Here is a 23,731-nt window from a genome sequence, read left to right as displayed (position 1 = left end):
CGGGCTCGCCATGCTCCTGGCCTCGGCCGTGGTGGTCTGGGAATGGCTGAACGAGCACGGCCGCTGGAGGCCCTACAGCCCGGCCGTGAGCCACCACATCGAGGCGGTGGTGCGCGCTGGTCCCCGCGCCGGGGGCAGCGTGGTGCTGGGCCAGGTGGACAGCCGTCTAGCGCCCTACATCATCGACCTGCAGTCCATGAACCAGTTCCGCCAGGACACGGGTGAGCGGTCGCCCCTGCCCTCCTGCGCCCACCTCCCTCCCTGAGCAGGATCTCCTGCCTCAGCCGCCCGCCGGCCACCCAGTAGGCACCCCGTTGCAGTAGGGGTTACCAAGAGGTGGTGTGGGGCCGCTTTGCTCCCCACGATCCTCTTAAGCACCCCCCATAAACGTCCAACCATGTAGTATCAGTGTTCAACTCAGCTTCAATCCAGTCCCTAAGAACCCCCTTCCACGCCCCCTTTGCAGCGTTTGACGGCTCGAAATCCTCCTGTGTAGACATTCTGGGCGACCCCAGCCACCAGCCATACCAGCCCCTCGCAAAGGCGCTCATCCTGCACTCCTAGGCCGACCTTGCTTTGCCTCAGGCCTGACATATATGCCGCCCTTCCCCCCCGCTCTGCCCCTCCCTGTCGGTTCTGGGGAAGGAAGAAGGGATTCCCCTGGAGGCTCTAGCCGTAGACGGGTACGGGAAGGGTCCGGGTCTCCGCGGGAGGAGAGCCTGGCATTCGCGGGATTCGGGGGATGAAATACCCTGGACGCTGTGGCATTGCTGTGGCTGCCCTCGCACTCTGAGTGCTGAAGCAACAGGCCAGAGCAGATGGAGAGACGAAGGGGAGGAGGGGGCTCGGAATGCCAGGCGGGGAAGCCGCTCCCTTTGTCCAGGAGGAGGAAGCGGATTCCTAAGGAGAAACTGTCCCTGGGCTTCTTCCTGAAACCGTGGCCTCAGAGGGAAAGATATGCTAGCCCCCTAGAAAGCTAAACTATCTTTTTATGAGAATCAGTTTGCCACTGTGGCCCCTGCAGCCCTGCCTCTCAGCTGACGAGCCTTTCCAGGTCAGGGGGAGGCAGGGAGCCTACAGAATGGGGGTCAGGGTGGCAGGGTGTCACTGGAGGGGGGAGCAGGGCAGAGCTGCATCACTTTGCTTGGCTCAGTATATCGAGGCTTTGTTGACAACCGAGAACAAGTGTCCCCTGTCTCCCCAGGAATCTCTTCAGTGAGTGAGGGGGGCAGGGTGGGGGAAGATTCTAGAATTCCGCCTGGGCTTTCAGCATAGGCAGAGAATAACCTAGAAGCCTGCAGAGGCAGGTGTGGTGGGGAGGGAGCTTAGAGATGACTGGCAGAGTCCCAGAGGGTCAGAGAACAGCTGTTTGAGCATCTCAGCCTCTTTAGAAAGCCCCCACATCCTGTCTGCTAATTGGGATTGTCATGGGAAAGGGGCAACTTTCCACCCTTGGTCTCCAACCTTATAGTCGTAACTCCCAGCAACCTCTGTGCCAAGGACCTTGCAGACACTGTCCGCTTGAGTAAGGCTTTCTGGGGAAAGGCTTCCCCAAAGTGTTAGCATCTGGAGGGCCTTAAACCCTGGTGGGAAAGGGAGGGGGTGGGGCTGAGGGAGAGGGAGAGAATGTAATTGTGCAATTTGGATAGAGGTTGGAGGTGAGGGTGGAGGTGTCAGATGGGGGAGGGGATGTGTGTGTGTGTCTGTGTGAGCGCACGTGTGCTTGCGCCTGTGTGTGGCAACAAAGCTCAGGCAAGGAAGTGGGACCAAGGAGACCAGCAGTTCGGACACCTGACAGGGAATTCCAGTCCTGCTCAGAATAGACCAGCAGGTGTTAGCTTTTCTATTTCAGACTAAATCTCTGAAGCATATGGAGAATCACCCTGGGGACATAAAGGCCCTAGTCCCTCTCCAACATTTGGGAAGGATGAAGGCTTAATCTATCTTTGGGGGGAAACTAAAAGGGTCATGGAGTCCCTGGCAGGCACGGTTAAGCACTCGACTGCTAACCTAAAGATTGGAGGTTCAAGTCCACCCAGAGGTGCCTTGGAAGAAAGGCCTGGCAATCTACTTCCAAAAAAAAAAACAACCATTAAAAACCCTCTAGAGCACAGTTCTCTTTGGATACACATGGGGGTGCCATGAGTCAGAATCAACTTGACAGTAACTGAATTTTTAGAAGGATCATAATACCCAGGAAGGGTCACGGCATGAAAGACCCTTTCGGAACAAGTGAAGTTCTAGAGAAAACTGGGCCGAAGAACAGAAGCTATTTCCCCCAGGTCTGACCATTCTTACCTGAGGAGCAGGCCGGCTGACCAGGGCCTGGTTGTCAGTAGTTGAGTCAGAGGGTGAGGCTCCTCAGATTTTAGAACAGAGGCAGAAGACGGACCCTGAGATCATTTTAAAGATGCCCTCAGAGTGTTTTTTACATTATTGTTTTTCTTTGAGGTCCACTTGATACATTCTTATCTTTCTTTGCGTGCTTTGATTTCATCTACTCAGTCCAGTCCCCTGTCAGTCAGCACATACTGAGCACCAACCCCCCACCCCCACCCGCTCCGTGCCAGTTCCTGTGCTGGGTGCTGAAGGCCCTGGGCTGCGTTCCCAGGAATGCTGGTCTGTCGGGGAGCCTGTCAAGTTAGAATAGGCCTATCTTCCGGGTGCTGGGCTCTGACCCCCTCCTCTCCCTTCTCCGCGAACATACACACAGCTCCTCTCAATATAGCTCATTGATGAGGCCATGACAGGGTAGGAACTTTAAACCACCAGCTCCCAGACAACCTCAGCCAAGCCCTGGCAATGTCTAATTAAATTACCCACCGAATCTAAGCCACAATTTAAAGCTGGGAACCAGAAACATCCAGTAAACAAAGGAGAGCTGAAGTCCTCTGCCCAGAGGCAATTCCTCTCCTTTTTGTTGCCTCTGTATGTGGAGACATTTCTTGACACAGGAGCTTTGTCTTCTTAGAAGTTGCCTCCTTGTTGCCCAGTCCTCGTCTCTCCACTCCCCGGGGCATGTGCCCTCATCCAGCCTGACTCCAGGGAAGTTGCTGAGATGCGGCAGACACTGTCTTCCTGCCTGTGTCTGCCCTGGGGCCTCTCCTTCCCCTGGCCTCCTTAGGCCTGGGTTCATTTGCATCTGGGGCCAGAGAATCTGGAAGGGAGGGGCAAGGGGTACTTCCGAAAGCCTTGGTTGGGGGTCCTTTCCACCAGCCTTCATCTTCAGCATCACTTTCCCGTTTCTTCCAACACACCTGGGCGTTGCCATCGCCAGGGTCCCAGCCGCAGGGTGGTGAAGCCCGGGCTGGGAGTGGAGACGTGTCCTGGGCTCTTATCCTGGACTCACTGGCTTACTACGTGACCTTGAGCAAGTCCCTAGGCTGCTGGGGCCTCATTTTCCTCTGTGGAATGAAGAGTACCCTTAATATTCCTTCCTGCCCTTTCCTCCCACCATGCACATGAGCAGGTGAATGGGTTTGGCCCCAGCCCCAGTGATGATGCTAATAAGAGTCAGCATGGTGTGAGGGCAGGGTTCTTTCCAGCTCTGCTTCTGTGCAAGTTCGGCCTCCTTTATGGAGTCCTTGGATGGTGCAGATAGTTAAGCCCTGGACTACTAGGCGACAGGTTGATGGTTCAAACCCACCCAGAGGCACCTTGGAAGACAGGCCTGGTGATCGGCTTCTGAAAGGTCACAGCCTTGAAAACCCTATGGAGCAGTTCTACTCTGCAAACACGGGATTGCCATGAGTCAGAATTGACTCAATGCAACTAACAACAATAACGACATGATTTTTATGCACTGAGAAGGGTCAGATGCAGAGAGAGTGGGTCTGATTAAAGAGTGTGACAGCAGCCCCCCCTCAATATTCCTCCCCACTCCGTGTGAGCACAGGAGCGGAGGGGCAGGTATCATGATGACCACAAGACAGTTACAGCATCGAGGATCACCGTGTGCCGGCATTGTGCCAAGCACACTGCACACATTATCTTGTTTAATGCTCAAACAATCTTATGAAGAACCTTATTGTCACTCCCATTTTATAGAAACGGAAACAAGTTGAAAGAGATTAAGTTGTTCAAGGTTCAACACTAGTAAATGGCAGAGCTTCATTCTGTAAACAGTTAGCAAACACCCACCTGTTCAAGTTGCCCAGGATATAGCAATAACAAAACATCCAAGTCTTTGCCCACGTGAAACATTCTGGCAGGGGGAGGGAGGTGCCCCTGAGAGAGGCCTGGGGTTTCCTGACACAGTGAAAGCTGTAGCAACAGTGAGTTACTTGAGCAGATGTGGGCAAAATGCCCCAGAGACCTCAAGTCGTGCCTAGAAGGCGTTGCTTCTCATTTTCCAGGAACTAAAACACCCTCGGTGTTTTGGGGTATGGGTGTCTGAGCTGATAGGAAAAAACAACATTCTTTCTCTTTGTTCCTGTGAACATCCTCTATTCCTATCCTGTTAGAGACTTTTGGGTCACTGCATCTTAGGACCGGATGAAATTTCCTCAGATCATTTAGTTCATGGTCCTTCTTCTAGAAATGTCCATGACTAGCTCGTTCCAAACAGGTTGGTCTCTGAAAATAATTAGAGAATGAAACCCCACCATCTCTCTTGTCCCAAAGGCTCGTTGTGAGAGGTGTAACTACTGTTTCTACCTTCCTACCTACTGGGCCTGCTCCAGCATCTCTCAAGCTGAACCGAACTCTAGAACTTTCCGTCCAAAAAAGTAGCTCTTCCTCTTGACACTCCACTGTCTGTTAATGGCGCCTCCACTTCACCATTGCCCATGGTCAAAGCCTCAGAATTCTTTGACTCATTTTGTCATTCAGAATCTTCCTTGGGTGCCCAATATCTGTAGGTACATAGACCATGTGGACCAGCAGCTCAGACTCTGGTATGCATGATGAAAACCCAGGACAGTTGTTCACATGCAGATTCCCCCGCCCGGTCCCTGGAGATGCTGACCCACAGGTGTAGAGTACATTGCTGATCTGTATCCCAGGAGAAGCAGGTGATCCTTGAACTTCACTTTGAAAGCGTCCAGCTACTCATTGTCAGGCCTTAACTCATTTCCTCTCAGAGAGGTCTCTCCAGTCTGTCCCCTCATTTTCATTTTCACTGCCAACACTCTCATTACTTCTCACCTGGTCTTGTCACTTCTCTGCTTACCAAACTTCGCTGGCTCCTCATTTCCTACGAAGTAAACCCACCACAGCCTGGCATTTCACAATGGTGGTTTAGTGATAGCATTTTCACTTTCCATGCTGGAGAGACCCAGGTTCAATTCCCAGCCAATGCTCCTCATGTGCACCACCATCCATCTGTCAATGAAGGCTTGAATGTTACTATGATGCTGAACAGGTTTCACTGAAGCTTCCAGACTAAGATAGACTAGGAAGCAAGGCCTGGTGATCTACTTCCAAGAATGAGCCAGCGAAAACCCTATGGATCACATCAGTTCAATCCTCAACCGATCACGGGGATGGAGCAGGACTGGGCAGGATTTCATCCCATTGTGCATGGAGTTGCCATGAGTCCTGGACCTACTCAACAGCGGCTATCAATGACATGCCCTTGCTCTAGCATACCTTTCTGGTTTAATCTCCTCTACTTCTACCAAACAGATGACCGTTTTGCCCTTAGAGATTCCCTCATAGTTCTCTGACCCCCTCCCTCACTATCCACCAGATCCCTTCTGAAATGCCCTCCATTGCCATTTTTGCCTATTGAAATTCTTATCATTCAAGTCCCATGCCATTTGTCATCCATTTCTTGAAATGTTCTCCAAACCCTCATTACTTCATTTATTCAGTTGACATTTATTGAACTCTAGGGCACAGCCAGCACTGGGGATATGTTGTTGTTGTTCTTAGGTACCGTTGAGTCGATTCCGACTCACAGCAACCCTCGCGCTGAGCAGAAACCTTAATGCCCACTCTCACGGGACTGAGAGTTTGTGAGGGAGACAGACATTGATCAAATTAGCCACACAAATACATGTGTAATTGCACATTGAGGTAAGTGCGATAAAGAATAGGAAAAATTCAGGAACAGTTAAGTGTGATAGTTGAAAACATACCAAAAAAAAAAAAAAAAAATTGCTGAGACCAGTGAGTCGATTCTGACCCTATAGGACAGAGTAGAACTGCCCCCTAGGGTTTCCAAGGGGCAGCTGGTGGATTCAAACTGCCACCTTTTGATTAGCAGCCGAGATCTTAACCACTGAGCCACTAGGGCTCCTGAACAACATGAAGAACATAATGTCACTGAACTATACATGTGAAGATGGTTGAAATGGCAGACCTTTTGTTACCTATATATTTGTTGTTGTTGGGTGCTGTCGAGTTGATTTTTGACTCATAGTGACCCCATGAGATAGAATAGAATTGCCCACATATAGTTTTCTTAGCTATAATCTTTATGGAAGCAGATCACCAATTCTTTCTTCCGCAGATGGGCTGATTGGGTTCAAACCGCCAACCTTTCAGTTAGCAGCTGAGCATCTAACTGTTGCACCACCGGGGATCTTCACCTGTATATTTGCCACAATAATAATAATAATAAAAGAATAAAACCAAACCCATTGCTGTCGAGTCCGACTCGTAGTGGCCCTATAGGACAGAGTAGACCTGCCCCATAGAGTTTCCAAGGAGCACCTGGTGGATTTGAACTGCCAGCCTTTTGGTTTACAGCCATAGCACTTATCCACTACGCCACCACGGTTTCCATAATAAAAGAATAGGAACTAGAATTTGACTGCTCATGGCAGCCCAAAGAGGCTTTCTGCAGAATGTGCCGATATTTGAAGGAAGGATGAGAGGGAAGAGGACACCAGTATGTTTTGGGGAGAGGGACCAACTTTGTGAAAAGGCCCAGAATTGGAGAAGCTTGGTGAGAGTGAGAGACTGAAGAAGGTCCATGTGGCAGAAACGTGGGCAGAGTGTGTTGGGGTGTGAGGAGGAAGTATGATGCAAGATGGGGGGCTGCAGGGGTTGGTGAATGGCGGGGACTTTGGCCCTTATCTAAGGGGAAGTCAGGGACGGGATTTAAGCAGGAAGGTGATGTGGTCAGATTTCCTGCCAACATGGCATTTTGTTGGTATGCTTTTTGGTGCATACTCTGTCTCGTAAATTGTCATTTGCACTCTTGGTTTCTGCCTCCAGTTTTCGTCTACGAGCTACTTGAGGAGGGCCTGAATCTTCGCTTTCCTCCTAGCAACTGGTGGGTGCTCAGCAGTATGTGACAAATGATTAAATGCCAAATAGCCAGAGGTCTCTAATCCATCACAGTTTATGGAGCCCTCTAAGTCCCTGGGTGTCACAAGTGGTTTGTGCTTGACTACTAACCTAAAGGTTGGCGGTTCAAACCCACTCAGTGTCACCACGGAAGAAAGGCCTAGTGGTCTGCTTCCGTAAAGATTGTTGTTAGTTGCTGTCGAGTCAATTCTGACTCATGACGACCCTGTGTGTTACAGAGTAGAACTGCTCCATAGGATTTTCTTGGCGCCTGAGTGCTAACCTAAAGGTTGGCGGTTTGAACCCACCCAGCAGTATTGCAGAAGACAAGGCCTGGCTATCTTGCTTCCGTTAAGATCACAGCCAAGAAAACTCTATGGAGCACTTCTACTCTGTGACACACGGGGTCACCATGAGTTGGAATCGACTCGATAGTGACTGTTTTGGGGGTCATTACTGCCAGCCACCATGCTAGGCAGCCACATAGTGGTACCCCTGCCATTTAAGACACTGAATTAAAAGTGCAGAAAAACTGGCTCAGAGGGGCCACTTAGATCAGGAATAGCCAGATATGCACCTTGGATTTCTGAATTCTACCTCCTGAGGGTGGGGCCTGAATTTGGAAACCAAGAAATGGGTGTCAAATGACAGAGAGAAAGTGAATGATAAGGAGAATTTTAATAGGAAAACATGGCAAAGGAGGGCATTCAACAGAAGAATTCTGGTGGATAGTGGGGGTGGAGTCAGAGAACCATGAGGGAATATATGAGGATAAAAGGGTCATCTGTTTGGCAGACTTTGAGGAAAATATAGGGGGTAGAGGAAGATACACTGGAAAGGTATGCGAGAGCCAGGGCATCTCCAGGATTGACAACACTATTGTGTAAAATGCCTTTTAATCACATTTGTGAGAATTGCTCAAATACATGGTCCCTGCTACCCCAAAGAGAATTTACAGTAGTGCCATTTAAGCTGCCAAACCTGATTTCCTCATCTGTAAAAGAAGTTTCATAGGAAAGCCCGGGAGATCAGATGGGATGGGCCATGTGATGGTCCTTTCTAAGTAATAAAGATTGTGCAAATGTGAGTTATGTGAACACACACACACCATACCCCTGAACTAAACTCCCCATGACTTCTCAATCCTGCTTGGATATAGAGTAGAAAATAAATTAGAATAATAATCACCAACTTCTCTTGAGCTCTTGCTATGGGACAGGTGCTATTTTAGCACTTTATATTCATTCTTGCCTTTAATCCTGAAATACACCCTGTGAAATACCTGTCGAGGAGAGAGATTTTGCAGATGAGGAAACTGAGGCTTCCTTTCAGAACTGGAAGGGGCGAAACCACACGGGTGGAGCCAGCGCCCACGCTCCTTGTTCCTCAGCTACTTGGAGAGGAAATGGAGGGAACTGTCGCCCCCCTTCCTCCTCTCCTCTGCTGCCCCCATGTACCCCTGCAGAGGTCCTGGGGCTGAATAGGGGATTGTTCTGCTTTCCCCTCCAAGCCTCTGAATGTTGATGTTTTGGGTCATTAAGGGGCTTGGAAATGGGGTGGGGAGCGGGTTACGACCCCAGCAAAGGCCTGAATAGCCATTGTTTCCTTTCTTCCCCCTTTGAATGGGATTCTGTCCCCACTCTTGGTGTCTCCCTGTGGGTTGGAGGAGGGGGTGGGTCAGAGGCCAGCCGAGGAGAGCCTTTTCCCACCGTTTTGATCGATTGGAGTTTAATCTGACAGACGCCAAGATCACAGCACTGTCGGACGCCCCCCTCCCCCGCCACCGCCCCCAATGAAATGAGCCCTGGTTGGGGTGGGTCTGAATTTGGGTTTTGGGTGAGTTGGAGAGAAAGAGGCAACAGTTACAGGCTTAGTTCCCTTCCGTTCTGCTGGTTCATTTCTGCATACCCTGCATAATCAATCGTTCCTCTGGTTCCCATAGCCTCCTCAGTGGGAAGCACCTGTAATAACCCTGACCTCTTCGCTGCCCCTTGTGAGACTGTAGAAATTAAGAAAATCTTATCTTTAGGAGAATTTGAGCTTCTTGAAAGATGTTAGACAAAATTATTATCATGACCTTTATTATTATTATTGTTTTTTACCACGCCCATGAAGGTGCTGGGAGCCAGCTCAACTGCCACTGCCTCTGGGAAGCCTTCCAGGATGGAGGCAGAGTCTTCCCTTCTGTTCTCTAGGCTTTTCCTCCAAAGCCCTGGTTCAGGGGGGAGGGGAAGGTGCAATTTAGAGGAGCAGGGGAGAAGGGATATGGTATATATGAACACCTATGAGTCAGAATTGACTCGACGGCAATGGGTTTGGTTTTGGTTGACTATGGGTTAGGAGCCCTGGTGGTGCAATGGTTAAGTGCTCGGCTGCTAACCAAAAGGTTGGCAGTGGAACCCACCAGTCGCTCTGTAGGAGAAAAGACCTGGCAATCTGCTTCTGTAAAGATTACAGCCTTGGAAACCCTATGGGGCAGTTCTACTCTGTCATACAGGGTCACTGTGAGTTGGAATCGACTGGATGGCACACCACAACAACTCTGCGTCCAGGGCTTTCTATGCCTTAGTGCAAATTACAGGGCACATGTGAGATCCCATACTTGGCACCTACAGACCTCTCCATAATATTTGTTGAATGGATAAGTGACATATTTAATCTTCACGAAAACCCCATGAAGTAGTTATTATCCTGTTTCCCATGGGAGAAAAGGAGTGTTCTGTATTAGCTAGTGGAGTACCTGGGTGGTGCAAATGTTGACACACTTGGCTGCTAACTGAAAGGTTGGAGGTTTGAGTCCACCCAGAGGCACCTCGGAAGCAAGGCCTGGTGACCTACCTTAGTAAGATTGTTGTTGTTGTTGTTGTTGTTAGCTGGTGTCGAGTCGATTTTGACTCATGGCAACCCCATGTGCGCAGAGTAGAACTGCTCCATAGGGCTTTCAAGACTGTGACCTCTTGGAAGCAGATCACCAAGCCTGTCTTCTGAGGTGCCTTTGGGTGCATTTGAACTGACAACCTTTCGGCTAGTAGTCGAGCACTTAACCGTGTGCACCACCTAGGGACTTCTCCCAAAAAGATTATAGCCAAGAAAACCGTATGGAGTGCAGTTCTACTCTGACACACGTGGGGTCGCCATAAGGCAGGACTGACTTAACAGCGACAGGTTTAGTTTTTTCTTTAGTAAGGGGACAAACGTGGCCACAAATCAAGGTCTCTTGACTCCAAGCCGGAGATGCTCTTTCTACTGCCTTGCACTGCCTCCTGCATCCTTCATGTGTAACTGGTCAGCTCTGCCTTTGTTTGACTGTAAACTCCTTAAAGACAGGAATGAATCTCACTCAAAGCTGATACGCCAACATGCAGCGCTGTGCCTGACTTTCGCTAAACCGAAAAACCAAACCCGTTGCTGTCGAGTCAATTCTGACTCATAGTGACTGTGTAAGACAGAGTAGAACTGCCCATAGGGTTTCCAAGGAGCAGCTGGTGGATTTGAACTGCCGACCTTTTGGTTAGCAGCAAAGCTCTTAACCAGCTGAGCCACCAGGGCTCCATTAGGACTTGGTTAATGTTTGCCTATTAGTGTAACACAATCAAGTGTCATTCCATGCTGTCTCTGACCCTCTACTCTGTCCCACTCTGGCAGGGACCCTCCGTCCAGTTCGCCGCAACTACTACGACCCGTCCTCAGCCCCTGGGAAGGGCGTGGTGTGGGAGTGGGAGAACGACAATGGCTCTTGGACGCCCTATGACATGGAAGTGGGCATCACCATCCAGCATGCCTATGAGAAGCAGCACCCCTGGATCGACCTCACCTCCATCGGCTTTAGCTACGTCATTGACTTCAACACCATGGGCCAGATCAACCGGCAGACCCAGCGCCAGCGCCGTGTCCGGCGGCGTCTCGACCTCATCTACCCCATGGTCACTGGCACCTTGCCCAAGACCCAGTCCTGGCCAGCCAACCCTGGGTCGGCCGCCTCGCCCCCCACCCCACCTTGCTCCTGCCCACAGTGTGTCTTGGTGATGAGCGTTAAGGCGGCCGTGGTCAGTGGGAGCACCGGACCCCTGCAGCCCCCAGCGGCCCGCAAGAACATGCCCCCATCTGGAGCAGTCAAGCTGCCCCCACCACCAGGCCCTGGGGCCAAACCACTGGATGGCACAGGCACCATCCGGGGCCCCGTAAAAACTGTCCCATCCCAGGCAAGCCGGCGACAAACCTCTAGCACAGCGGCGGGGGCTACTGCGGGCTCTCCTGCCAGCCCCCCAGGAGCCAATGGCAAGACTGGAAGAGTGGCCCTGGCGACTTTGAATCGTACCAATCTGCAGCGGCTGGCCATCGCCCAGTCCCGGGTCCTGATCGCCTCTGGGTAGGTGCTGCAGAACTGCCTCCAAGCATTGCCTCATTGTGGTCTTGTTGTTAGTTACCGTGGAGTCTATCCCAACTCATGGTGACCCCATGTGTACACAGCAGAACTGCTCCATAGGGTTTTCAAGGCTGTGACCTTTCAGAAGCAGATCACTCCGCCATCTTCCAAGGTGCCTCTGGGTGGGTTTGAACCACCAGCCTTTGGATTAGTAGTCCAACACTTAACCATTTGTGCCACCCAGGGAATCCACCATTGCAGACACAGGGCATGTCTGATCTTCTAGGTCAGAGGTTAAAGAGGGTGGACCAGGAGTTAAGCTCTTTGTCTTATGCAGCTCTACTCCGACACACATGAGGTCACCATGAGTTGGAATCGACTTGATGGCAATGGGTCTTTCCCTGAACCCCTGGCTGCAGGTGGAAGAAGGTGGCATGCTGTTGTGGGTGAGGAAGGGTTTGGCCTTTGGGGTCCAATCCAAAACCAGCTGTCATGGAGTCGATTTCGACTCATGGTGACCCCATGTGTGTCAGAGTAGAACTGTGCTCCATAGGGTTTCCAGTGGCTGATTTTTTGGAAGTAGATCGCCAGGGCTTTCTTTGCGATACCTCTGGGTGGACTCGAACCACAGACCTTTCAGTTAGTCGCCAAGTGTGTTAACCATTTGCACTACCCAGGGACTCTTTGGGGTCCAACAGATCTGGGTTCTAATTGAGACTTTGCCTCTTACTAGCCATGTGATTTTGGGCAAAATCTCTAACACCATAGAGTCCTGACTTCCTCATCTGTAAAAGTGTTGGCAATAATATGCATGTTAGGGTTGCTGGGAGGGTTAAAGTTTATTCATACAAAGTGATAATTTAAAAAAAGAACAAAAAACAACCAAACCCACTGCCGTTGAGTCTATTCCAACTCATAGCAACGCTAAAGGACAGGGTAGAATTGCCCTATAGGGTTCCTAAGGCTGTAATCTTTATGGAAGCAGACTGCCACATCTTTCTCCTAGGGCGTGGCTGGTGGGTTCAAACCACCGACCTTTTGGTTGGCAGTCGAGCACTTTAATCACTGCGCCACCAGGGCTCCTTAAGTAATAATAGATGACATTGAGTTTCCACTGTGTTCTAGTCCCTGGACTTTGTCTCCCTTTTTAAGCCTTACAACATCTCTATGAAGTAGTGAAGTAGGCATTATTATCCCATTTCACAGATGAAGAAAATAGAGGTTCACTTGCTCAAAGGCACACAGTTGATCACTGGGGAGACTAGGATTCAAACATTAGGAAGTCTGACCCCAGAACCCACACTCTTGCAGACTCAGCCATGCTGCTTCCCTATCAAGCACATGCCATAGTGCCCAGCATACCAAAAACATAAAGACAAACAAAACCAAGCGTACCGAAAAATAAAAACAAAAAAACAAAACAAAAATAGTTGCCGTCTAGTTGATTCCTGCTCTTGGCAACTTCATGTGCAGAGTGTGCAGAGTAGAACTGCTCCATGGGGTTTTCAAGGCTGTGACCTTTGGGAAGCAGATTGCCACTGGGTGAGTTCGAACCACCAACCGTTAGGTTAGTAGTCATGTGCGTAACCATTTGCACTGGGGACTCTGGTCAGCATACAAACTCATTGCCGTTAGGTTGATTCCGACTCATAGCGACCCTATGGTAGAACTGCCCCAGAGGGTTTCCAAGGAGCGGCTGGTGAATTCGAACTTGCAACCTTTTGGTTGGTAGCCAACTCTCACCGTTGTGCCACTCTGCATACAGTAGGTGCCAAATGAGGTTTAGTCCCCTTGCTCTGGTCTCTCCTCCGGAAGCTGGAGGCGTGATTCCAGACTGGAACAAGAGTCGGTATTTAGTGAGCACTTGCTATGTGCTGGGGACTTTCCATGCGTTGTCTTGGCTCTGACAGCTGGTGATGTAACCAGTAACCAGTTGCCAGCAAGCCAATTCCAACACTTGGCGACCTCATGTGTGTCAGAGTAGAACTGTGCTACATCGATGATGTTGTAGGTTCTGCTATCATGGTACTTTATGGTCTTCTTGATCATAAAAGGGGAGAGGCAGGTCCATGTAGTGCCAGGCCATCTCCCTTTGCCTACCAGCCCCTGATCTCCTTGTCTGCCTCTCACGCCCACTCAGTCTTCCCTTTCTCTTGAGGGCCCTGGCCCTGCTTATGGTCCCTGAGCCCCTGGTTATCAGGATGGTTTTAGAGTTAGGCAGGGCACCTTCGTCTGAAAATCCAGGCTGCCCAGAGGAGGCACTAAGGGGACTTGGCTGGATCTCAGCATGTAGAGGTTCGGAACTGGGAGGTGAGAGGAAGGAGGGGATACTGCAGACCCGGGGCTGAGGTGAGTGGGGAGAGCACTGGACTGGGAGTCCGGAGGCCCAGCTTCTAGTCCTGCCTCTGCCACTTGGGTAAGTCTCAGAGTCTTTGCATTTCCGTCTTCCTCTTGTGTGATGTGAGGATCATCGTACTTGGCTTACTCACCCCATGGAGTCATTGTGAAAACTCCACTAAGGGAAGTCACCCCTTGGCAGTGAGCAGATGTGCCCCTGGCTCACCCCACCACCTGGGTTTTACATATGAGCTCTCAAGCTCAGAGTTAACTTCCCAAGGAAGGCCGCGCAACAGTATGTGAAAGAGTGGGGTAGGAACCCAGGTTTTGGTCCTATCTGCTGCTTTTTCGGCCAAAGCCCAACTCCTCCTCATATGTGCAGGCAATTTACATGTGATAAATGCTGCTCAGGTGCGTGGGATTTTCATGTCACTTCCTCTGGGCTGGCTGGAGTATTGGGGAGAGGCGAATGGATACCTAAACTCTGCCACTGCTCGATTTCTCATGCTGTCACGCAGGAGCACCAGGGCGCCTCCAACAGAGGTCGAGGGTGATTGCAGGCATGGACGAGGGAGGCTCAGACAGTGGATAAAGACACAGCCCCAGAACCTGGCTGCCTGGGTTTGGGTCCAAGTTCTTTGCTGTGCAAAGTGGGGCAAGTGTGGCACCTTTGTTGTCTGTTTCCTTATCTGCAAAATGAGGATGGTCATAGTACCCTCACTGCAGGGTTGTTGTGAGAATTAAATAAGATATTCAGTGTATAGACTTAGCCCAGTGCTTGGCACGTACTAAGAGTTCAGTCAGTGTTCCATCACCACCAGTTGCCCTTGAGTCATTCTGACTCATGGTGGCCCCATGTGTGTCAGAGCAGAACTGTGCTCCGTAGGGTTTTCAATGGCTGGTATTTCAGAAGTAGATTGCCAGGCCTTATCTTCCAAGCACCTACAGGTGGACTCCAACTTCCAACCTTTTGGTTAGCAGCTGAGCGCATAAACCATCTGTACCACCCAGGGACTCCTCAGTTGGTATTAAAAAAACCCAAAAACCCAACCTCTTGCTGTCAAGTCAATTCCAACTTGTCGCAGCCCTATGGGACAGAGTAGAACTGCCCCACTGGGTTTCCAAGGAGTGGCAGGTGATTCGAACTGCCGAGCTTTCGGTTTGCAGCCTAACACGTACCTATTGATTGTGCACGATGGAGTCATTGAACGGAAGTCAAAGCTGAGCAGGGTTTAGCACCCCACCTCATTTCTGGCACCCTTGGCAAATGCCAAGTGACCTCATGCCATAATTGAGGAAGAGGCTCCCCACATCCCTTTGAATCTCAATAAGGGAGCCGGCAGCTCTTTATCTCTCCTCTTTATTCCCTCTGCCGGCCAATAACACTGAGCTAGAGAACGGGGTGGAGGTCCAGCAGTGCAATTTCAAAAGGGCTATAGAAACAAGTTGTTTTTTTCTCTGCTCTGTTTCCCTGACAAGGGAGGCCCCTCCCTACCCCTCTCCATCTTCCCCCTTTCCTTTTCACCTCTTACCACCTCCCTCACTCCCACTACCATCTTCTCCTCCAGCCTTTCTTGGCCATTTAATTAGCGTGTTTATTCCCTTTGTCTGGCACTGCCATCGACCTTCTGTCGTTGCTTGTCCCCGTCCCCCTCCTCTCTCTGCCCATGACCTCTTCAGGCAACTTTCCCACGGAAAAAGGAAGACCAGAGAGGGCAGCAGAAGTGGGATGAAGAGGAGGGTTTGGGGGGGAACAAAAGAGCCTGTGAATTATTCAGAGACACAAGTTGGGGGGGGTTCTAAAGGGAGAGAAAGGGAGGCTCAGCAGTGAGGGTGGGAGTCGCCCCTCTACCCCTCTCTTCTGGAATTGGGGCTTGTCTCTCTCCAGCTAGGCCTCGGTTACCGTAGAGACAGGACCATTGTCCTCCCTGACTGAGGATTCCTGGGTTGGCACGTAACTCCCGAGAAAAACACTGTTTCTCACCATGGTGTCTACAGAGATATTCTCCCTCTGCCTCCTCTCCCCTGCCATCTTGCCAACTCTTCTCTTTCTTAGTTTTATATTTCAGGTTGGAAATGAAAACTTGGCACCTTCATAACTGGGAACAGCCTAACAGAATGGGAGCAGGGGGTTGTCTTCTGGTTGGTCAGGCAGCTCGGCTGAGCTGAGTTGCCCCGAGGGTATGAGAAGCATGCCTATCACTTGATTGCTGTCTCCTAGAGAGAGAGCTCAGGCACATATATTTGGGACCCCAGACAGGGTAAAATTTCCTGGGTGGCCCAAATGGCTTGTGCTTGACTGCTAATCTAAAGGTTGGCTGTTCAAACCCACCCAGTGATACCATGGAAGATAGGCCTGGTTATCTGCTTCTGTTAAGATTACAGCCAAGAAAACCCTATGGAGCAGTTCTACTCTGTAAAACATGGGATGGCCATGAGCCGGAATTGACTGGACGGCAACTAATAAGCAGAGTGTGGTCTGTGTGACAGCGTGGACCACTCTCCTCTTTACGGTTTTCATTTTCGCCAGTAAAATGGTGAGGGGGTGCGGGGAAGTCGTAGGTGTTGCCAGCTCAACAATCCAGAGTTCTGCCCCATGTTCTCAAGAATCTGAGACACTTGGAATATTAAAGCCCAACTGCCTCTTACAGTTGGGAAATAAAAATGTAAACAAGCGTCTGAATTTGCATAGGGCTCACTGTTTACACAATATTTGACCTAGATCCTAAATCCTCACAGAGATCTGTAAGGCAGACATTAAACTCATTGCCCCTGAGTCGATGTGGACTCATAGTGACCCTATAGGACAAAGTAGAAGTGCCCCACAGGATTTTCAAGGCTGTGAATCTTTATGGGAGCAGACTGCCACATCTTTCTCCTGCAAAGCAGCTGGTGGGCTCGAACTGCCAACCTTTCAGTTAGCAGCCTAGCGCTTAATCACTGCACCACCAGGGCTCCTTAGGCAGACATTCCAAAAACCAAAAACCAAACCCGTTGCCACTGAGTCAATTCTGACTCATAGCAACCCTATAGGACTGAGTAGAACTGCCCCATAGGGTTTCCAAGGAGCACCTGGTGGATTCGAACTGCCCACCTTTTGGTTAGCAGCTGGCAGACATCACAGTGTCCCATTTTACAGCTCTGGTAACTCAGATGTGGTCAGGGAAATTCACAAAGGCCGCATGACAGCCCAAAGGCACGGAGAAAGTCAGTGGCTGAGCTGGAATGCTAGGTTTCAGGGATCCCTGTGCCGTTGTTCCTTCCACTATCCCCGAAAACTCGATGCCATCCAATCGATTCTGACTCATAGCAACCCTATAGGACAGAGCAGAACTGCCCCATAGGGTTTCCAAGGAGCGGCCAGTGGATTCAAACTGCCAGCCTGTTGGTTAGCAGCAGAGCACTTAGCCACTGCGCCACCAGGCTCCTTCCACTATACCTTTCTGTATTTCTTAAGTCAATAGTTCACCTTCTCCCCAAGCCTTACTGCTGCCCAGAGCCTAGTGACAAGCAAGTCCGCTGTGTTGTCCCTTTCCTGACATGGCAGGGACATGCACCTCTCCCACGTGTGGGCACCACAGTGTTCACGTGTGTCCAGGAGCCCATGCACAGACCCTACCTCTCCCCAGACCTTGCCCCCAAGCTCTGCTGCCTGGGATATGCACTCTGGGGATTGGGCTATTTCCTGGTTGACCAGATTGGGTGTGGAAACCTGCCAGTCCAGTCTGAGGGAACAAAGGTGGCTTTTGTCACCCAGATCACAGCTACTTATCAGCTGCAGTGGGGGCCTCAAGGAGATGGTGAGGGGGAACGCAGGTGCGTGGCTGGCCAGCGTGTGCAGCCCCCTGGTGGGGAGCAGGGGAACAGGTCACAGGAGGTAGGATCCTCCACTGCAGCCTCTCTGTAGAGCTGGGTGAAGAGAAGAAGCTGCGCTCGGCAGAGGACCCAGGGGCTCGGCTGCCACCTTGTTCTGAGGTACTCCAGTGGGGGATCCTCAAGAAGTCTTCCTGGCACCTTCTAACCCAGAACCCACACAGTTTTAAAGATAAGGAAATGGAGGCTTAGAAAAGTTAACTGATTGGTGAGGAGTTCTGGGCAGGGCTAGGACTTGAACCCAGTTTTCAGGACTCCCTGTCCACCTGTACCATGCCTGGCCCTGTGGGGCAGGACACAGACTCACAGAGTCCAGAATCAAGTCGGACCCCCTTTTCCTGGCCCAATTTCCCTTGGTTTGAATTCAATTTTCTCCTCCCCATCTGGGTTTGGTTGATCCTGAGGAAAAGTAGCCTTTAGTGGCCTGTTGAGACACAAAAACTCTCACATTTGTTATTTCATATCCTCTTCACTGCCCTGTCACCTGTGTCATCATCCCCAGTGAGGGGACAGAGGTGGGGAAGCACCAATCCTACGGGCGTGTGAGTGACAGACTGAGTACCCTTCCCCTCAGCCTCAAGGTCCTAAGTCCATCTTGGTGTGGAGTCAGACCCACTTGGGTTCCCGTTCCAGCTCTCCCCTCTGCTGGTTGTGGGTTTATCTGATACACTCTATGAGCTTCACATTCTTGCTCTGCAGCGTGGGGTGTCACAAGGATCATGTAAGACATAAGCATGCCGGCATCGTGAGTGGTTAAGACATGGATTGTGGAACCACATTTTCTGGGTTCAAATCCTTGGCCGTGTGATCTTGGTCAAGTTTGCTTAATCTCTGTCCTCAGCTTCCTCATCAGTAAAATAGGGTTAATGACAGTGCCTGTTGCATAGGTGGTTGGCAGGATTCGATGGGTTTGGAAGATATTATCTATATTGTGAGCAGTGGGAACTGTGGCTGGTAGGAGCGAGTTCTGTGTGTGTTAACAATTAGAACGTATGGACTCCTGACGCATGGCAAGCCCTTCGAAGCCATGGGCTGTCTCTTGTTTGCAGCTGTGTCCCTAGCATCTAGAATAGTGCCCAGTACAAAGTCGGGCTGAATAAACATTTCCTGAACGAACGAGTAAGCAAATAATAAAACAAGTAAACATTTTCTGCAGCACCATGTTCTGCCTTCTCAGGCTGTCTGGCTCCTAGAGTCACCAGAGACTGTGGTCTCTCCACGCCCACCTCCCCTCTCCAAGCCCAGCTGTGGAAGCTGGGTGGCACAGGGACTGGCATAGGATCCATCCCAGGCCCCCCATGTTTTTATGGCCAGATCTGTGGGAGGCCTCGCCTTTCTCAGGCAGCTGTGCCAGGGAATCCCCCCAGCCAGGCTCCAGTTGCTGGGGAGAGGGCCGAAAGGGGAGGAGGCTCCCCCTGATATTTACATTTCTCAGGGAAAAGGAGAAGTAACAGCTGTTAGAGCAATGGCTTCCAAATGTAGGACGGGGAACCTGCTACATCAGCATCCTCTTGGGAGACTCCTGGGCCCCACCAGTGGAGATTCTGACTCAGGCCTGGGACTTTGTCTTTTTCAAAGCTCCTTATGTGGTTCTTATGTACACCCAGGTTTGAACCTACTTCTCATTCTTTCATTTGCTCAACAGGTATTTATTGAGTGCCTACTAGTGCCAGCTGTAAACGAAACAAAGGTATCTGCCCTTGTAGAGCTTTAATTCTAGAAGGGGAGATAGTAAGCAACATCTTAAGTTAGAAGATCGTAAGTTCCATGGAGAAAAGACAAAAATAGAGCAGGGTAAGAGGGCTCTGGAGTCCCAGGGTGCCCAAAACAGTTGCCATCAAGTCGATTCCTACTCATGGGAACCCCATGTGTTGCAAAGAAGAACTGCACTCCATAGGGTTTTCATGGCTGTGACCTTTCGGAAGCAGATTACCAGACCTTTCTTCTGAGGTGGCTTTGGGTAGACTGGAACCACCAACCTTTTGGTTAGTAGTCAAGCGCTTAACTGTTTGCACCACCCAGCGACTCCTTGAGTGATGGGTAGCAGGATTAAACCGGGTGGTCAGAGAAAGTCTCACTGGGAAGGTGAGATCTGAGCCAAGCCTGAAGGAGTTGAGGGAAGAAGCCAAACAGAAATCTGATGGAAGAACATTCCAGGCAGAGGGAACAGCAAATGCAAAGGCTCTGAGGCAGGAATGAGCCTGGGGTGTAGGAGGAAGAGCTAGAGGAGAATGAAGTGTTGATCGATATGAGAGGAAGCCAGAGAGATGAGGGGATGAGGGTGGATGTTGGCAGATCGTGTTAAGGCCATACAGGCCTTGTTAGGACTTTGAGTTTGAATGACCTGGGGAGCCATTGCAGGGTTTTGAGTGGAGTGACGTGGTCCAACTTAGGCTTTGAAGATATTGCCTCTGGCTGCTGTGTTAAGAACTTACTGCTTCTTTAGTAGTGATAAGTAGCTTCTGTAAGAAAGGGCAAACCCTCAATGGTTGAAGTTTTGGGGCCCCAACACTGGCCCATTTTGTCCTGCTTGCCAAAACCGTAATGTATTTTGCTCATTCATTCCACAGGGTCCCCACCGTACCGGTCAAGAACTTGAATGGGTCTAGTCCTGTCAACCCTGCCTTGGCAGGTAAGAGAAACCAAACTGTGGGCTGGACTAACGTAAGGGAGAAAAATGAAAGTAATGAGATAAATTAATAAAGTAATGAGAATTTGTAGAGTGAGAGAATTGGGTTTCATGAGTCCCCTTGGGAGGGCAGGAGGAATTTGGGGAGAACTGATGGCTTAAAGCACAGCATGCTATTGAAGATGAGGGACTGAATGTATTTCTGGGAACAGTAGAAGGTAGAGAATCAATGAAATAGGAGCATCCCCTGCTGGAGAGAAGAGTGGGTTCCTGGGGAGGGAGGAGTTTGGGGCGGGTGGGGAGCTAACCCTTCAGCCCTTGCTCACTGTGCCTGCCCTTCCAGGAATCACTGGGATCCTCATGAGTGCAGCGGGGCTGCCTGTGTGTCTCACCAGGCCACCGAAGCTGGTCCTACACCCACCCCCCGTCAGCAAGAGTGAAATAAAATCCATCCCAGGGGTTTCCAACACAAGCCGCAAGACCACCAAAAAACAAGCCAAGAAAGGTACCAGATTCCTTATCTTATGGGGTCCTGGGAGTCTGAAGACTTGGTTCCCAGCCCTGGCTTCACCTCCACCACCAAGTATCTTACCCATGGCACAACCCTCTGTCCCTTAGCTTCTGCATCTGCTAAGTGGGCCTAATACTAACACCTGTTCTGATGATTACACCAAAGTGTATTTCACTCTGAGAAATAAAAATATGCAAAAATGCAGAAACATAAAAATATAAAGTGTTGCACGCATAAAATGTGTTAGAAGATCAAGATCACTTAGGGGGTGGAGCCAAAACAGCTGGATTCAAATCTCAGCTTTGTCACTTACAAGTGGTACAACTACATGGAGCCTCAGTTTTCTTGTCTTTACAGTGGGATAAAACCCCTCCCAACCAGTATCCATCAAACATACCCCGGAATGCATACATTACAACTGGAAAGTAGCCAAGGTCTTGTGTCCTTCTGAAGCCTCCAGATGCCTTGGCCACTCCACCCTTCTTTCAGGAGCTCCTTCCTATCTCCCCACAATACAGCAACTAAAAAGTCACTACCTGTATCTCCCCTGGTACCGTAGGGCCCAGCTGTAGCACTGTGGCTGGCTGATTGCTGGTTAAAAAAACAAAAACAAAAACAACCAACCAAACCCACTGCCATCGAATTGATTCCCATGTGTTACAGAGTAGAACCGCTCCGTTGGGTTTTCTTGGCTGTAATTTTTATGGAAGGAAACTGCCAGGCCTTTCTTCTGTGGCACTGTTGGGTGGGTTTGAACCACCAACCTTTAGGTTAGGAGCTGAGAGCAAACCATTTGTGCCATTCTGATTGCTGGTATTGGTTGGTAAGTGGTTTGACCATCACCCTTAAACGCCCAACCTTGCAAGGTTATTGTGAAGATGAAATCGGATGAGATGCATAATATACTTTTAGCCCAAGGCCCGGTAAGTAATGGGCTGTCAGTTGTTAGAAGCTTGATTCTTATCAGAGAAGTGGACAGTGGGAGGGAAGGACTTGCATCGCATCTCCTGGCTGCTGCACGATCTGCTTCCCCAAACGCTTGTCCTACTTTTCCAGGCTATCAGAACGTCTCGACTTAACTGAACTTGAATGCACTTGTCTTGCTCGTAGTCTGATAGGAAATGACAGGAGTTTATACATTCCCACTCCTGTTATTATTAATAGCATGCATTGGGCCCTTACCTGGCACAGCCCTAAATTTAATAAGTTAATCGTTGAATTATCACAGCAACTCCTTGAAGTAGGTGCTATTGCTATTCCCCAATTTACAGGTGGCCCAGGGTGGCGCTAGTCTTTTTCCTGCTGTGCCTCCTTGGAGTCCCTGGGTGGCACAAATGGGCTAGTACCTGAAACGTTGTCAGTTGGAACCCACCCGGCGGCACCACAGAAGAAAACCCGTTGCTATTGACTCGATTCTGACTCATAGCGACCTTACAGGACAGAGTAGAACTGCCCCATAGGGTTTCTAAGGAGCAATTGATGGATTCGAACTGCTGACTTTTTGATTATCAGCCGAGCTCTTAACCACTGCGCCACCAGGGCTCCACCATGGAAGAAAGGCCTGGCGATCTGCTGCTGTAAAAATCACAGCCAAGAAAACACTATGGAGCAGTTCTACTCTGTAACACATGGGTCACCATGAATCAGAATTGGCTTGATGGCAAAAGGTTTGGAAGGCTAGGTCATTCCATCCTCTGCCTCCAGGCTGGGCTGCTTCCTAAATGTCCAGCACGTAAAGAAATTCCAAAAGCATTGCAGCCTGGCAGGATGCTTCCCAGCCTGCTCACCCTTCCCTGCTGTTTGCTGTGTCTGCTGGCCGTGACAGCACCATCAACAGCCAAGGGAGGCTGTCCTGAAGCTGTGGATCATGACTTTCTGGTTTCCTATTAAAAAAAAAAAAAAACATCGTATTTTGACACCACCTTATAGAGTGAGACAGTGCCTAGGATATTGTTAAATGAATGCGTAAGAATACCTACTATGTATTTAATGTTTAACAGTTTACAAGGTGCTTTCATCTCTGCTAACCTAAAGGTTGGCAGTTTGAACCCACCCCGCAACATTGTGGAAGAAAGGCCTGGAGACCTTTTTCCATAAGGATTACAGCCAAGAAAACCCTATGGAGCTCAGTTCTACTCTGTAACATATGGGGTTGCTATGAGTCAGAATCATCTCAACAGCAGTGGGTTTGGGTTTTTTTGGGTTCATTTCTTTTATCTCATTGGATCCTTTGGGCTAGTTCAGGCTTTTCAATTAAAAGAAAGAGGAACTCACTCAAACTATCTCATTTAAAAAGTGAGCTTGTTGAAAATAGGCAGGAGGATATCAGAAAAGCAATTGGAGGAGGTAAAAGCAGGCATGAACACCTTCCACCTCCTCAGACCACCTTTCCTGCTCTTCTACCTCCTGTATTTCTTTCAAAAATTTAATTCCAGTTGCAGAATGAATTCCTAGTGGCTTTCATATTCTGGATTCTCTTCTCTTCTGCTTTGAACATGGCTAATAACTTCCCTTTATGGCATACCTGGAGTCTGCGGGCGCTACAAACGGTTAACACACTTGGCTGCTAACCGAAAGGTTGGTGGTTCGAGTCCACCCAGAGGTGCCTCGGAAGAAAGGCCTGGCTTTCTCCCTCCAAAAAATCAGCCATTGAAAACCCTATGGAGCACAGTTCTACTCAGACACATGTGAGGTCGCCAGGAGTTGGAATCGACTCCCCAGCAACTGGAGTGGTTATGGCATACCTCGCTTGGCAAGGCTGTTTCGTCCCTTATCTCTG

General features: G+C 50.0%; 1 protein-coding gene across 1 annotated transcript in view; it reads left to right on the top strand.

Annotated features, from left to right (window-relative positions):
• Positions 1-10: 10 nt before the first annotated feature.
• The window catches only part of DTX4 (deltex E3 ubiquitin ligase 4), a 37,214-nt gene continuing 13,493 nt past the window's right edge, over positions 11-23,731 (top strand). Inside the window, exons 1-4 of the mRNA XM_004389297.2 lie at positions 11-221; positions 10,882-11,605; positions 20,383-20,444; positions 20,785-20,946. Of these exons, the coding sequence (XP_004389354.1) occupies positions 11-221; positions 10,882-11,605; positions 20,383-20,444; positions 20,785-20,946 (1,159 nt within the window). The remainder of the gene's footprint in view (positions 222-10,881; positions 11,606-20,382; positions 20,445-20,784; positions 20,947-23,731) is intronic.

The sequence above is a fragment of the Trichechus manatus genome, unplaced genomic scaffold (genome assembly GCF_000243295.1).
Source record: "Trichechus manatus latirostris isolate Lorelei unplaced genomic scaffold, TriManLat1.0 scaffold00240, whole genome shotgun sequence".
Lineage (NCBI taxonomy): Eukaryota > Metazoa > Chordata > Mammalia > Sirenia > Trichechidae > Trichechus > Trichechus manatus.
This window is presented reverse-complemented; position numbering and strand designations above follow the sequence as displayed.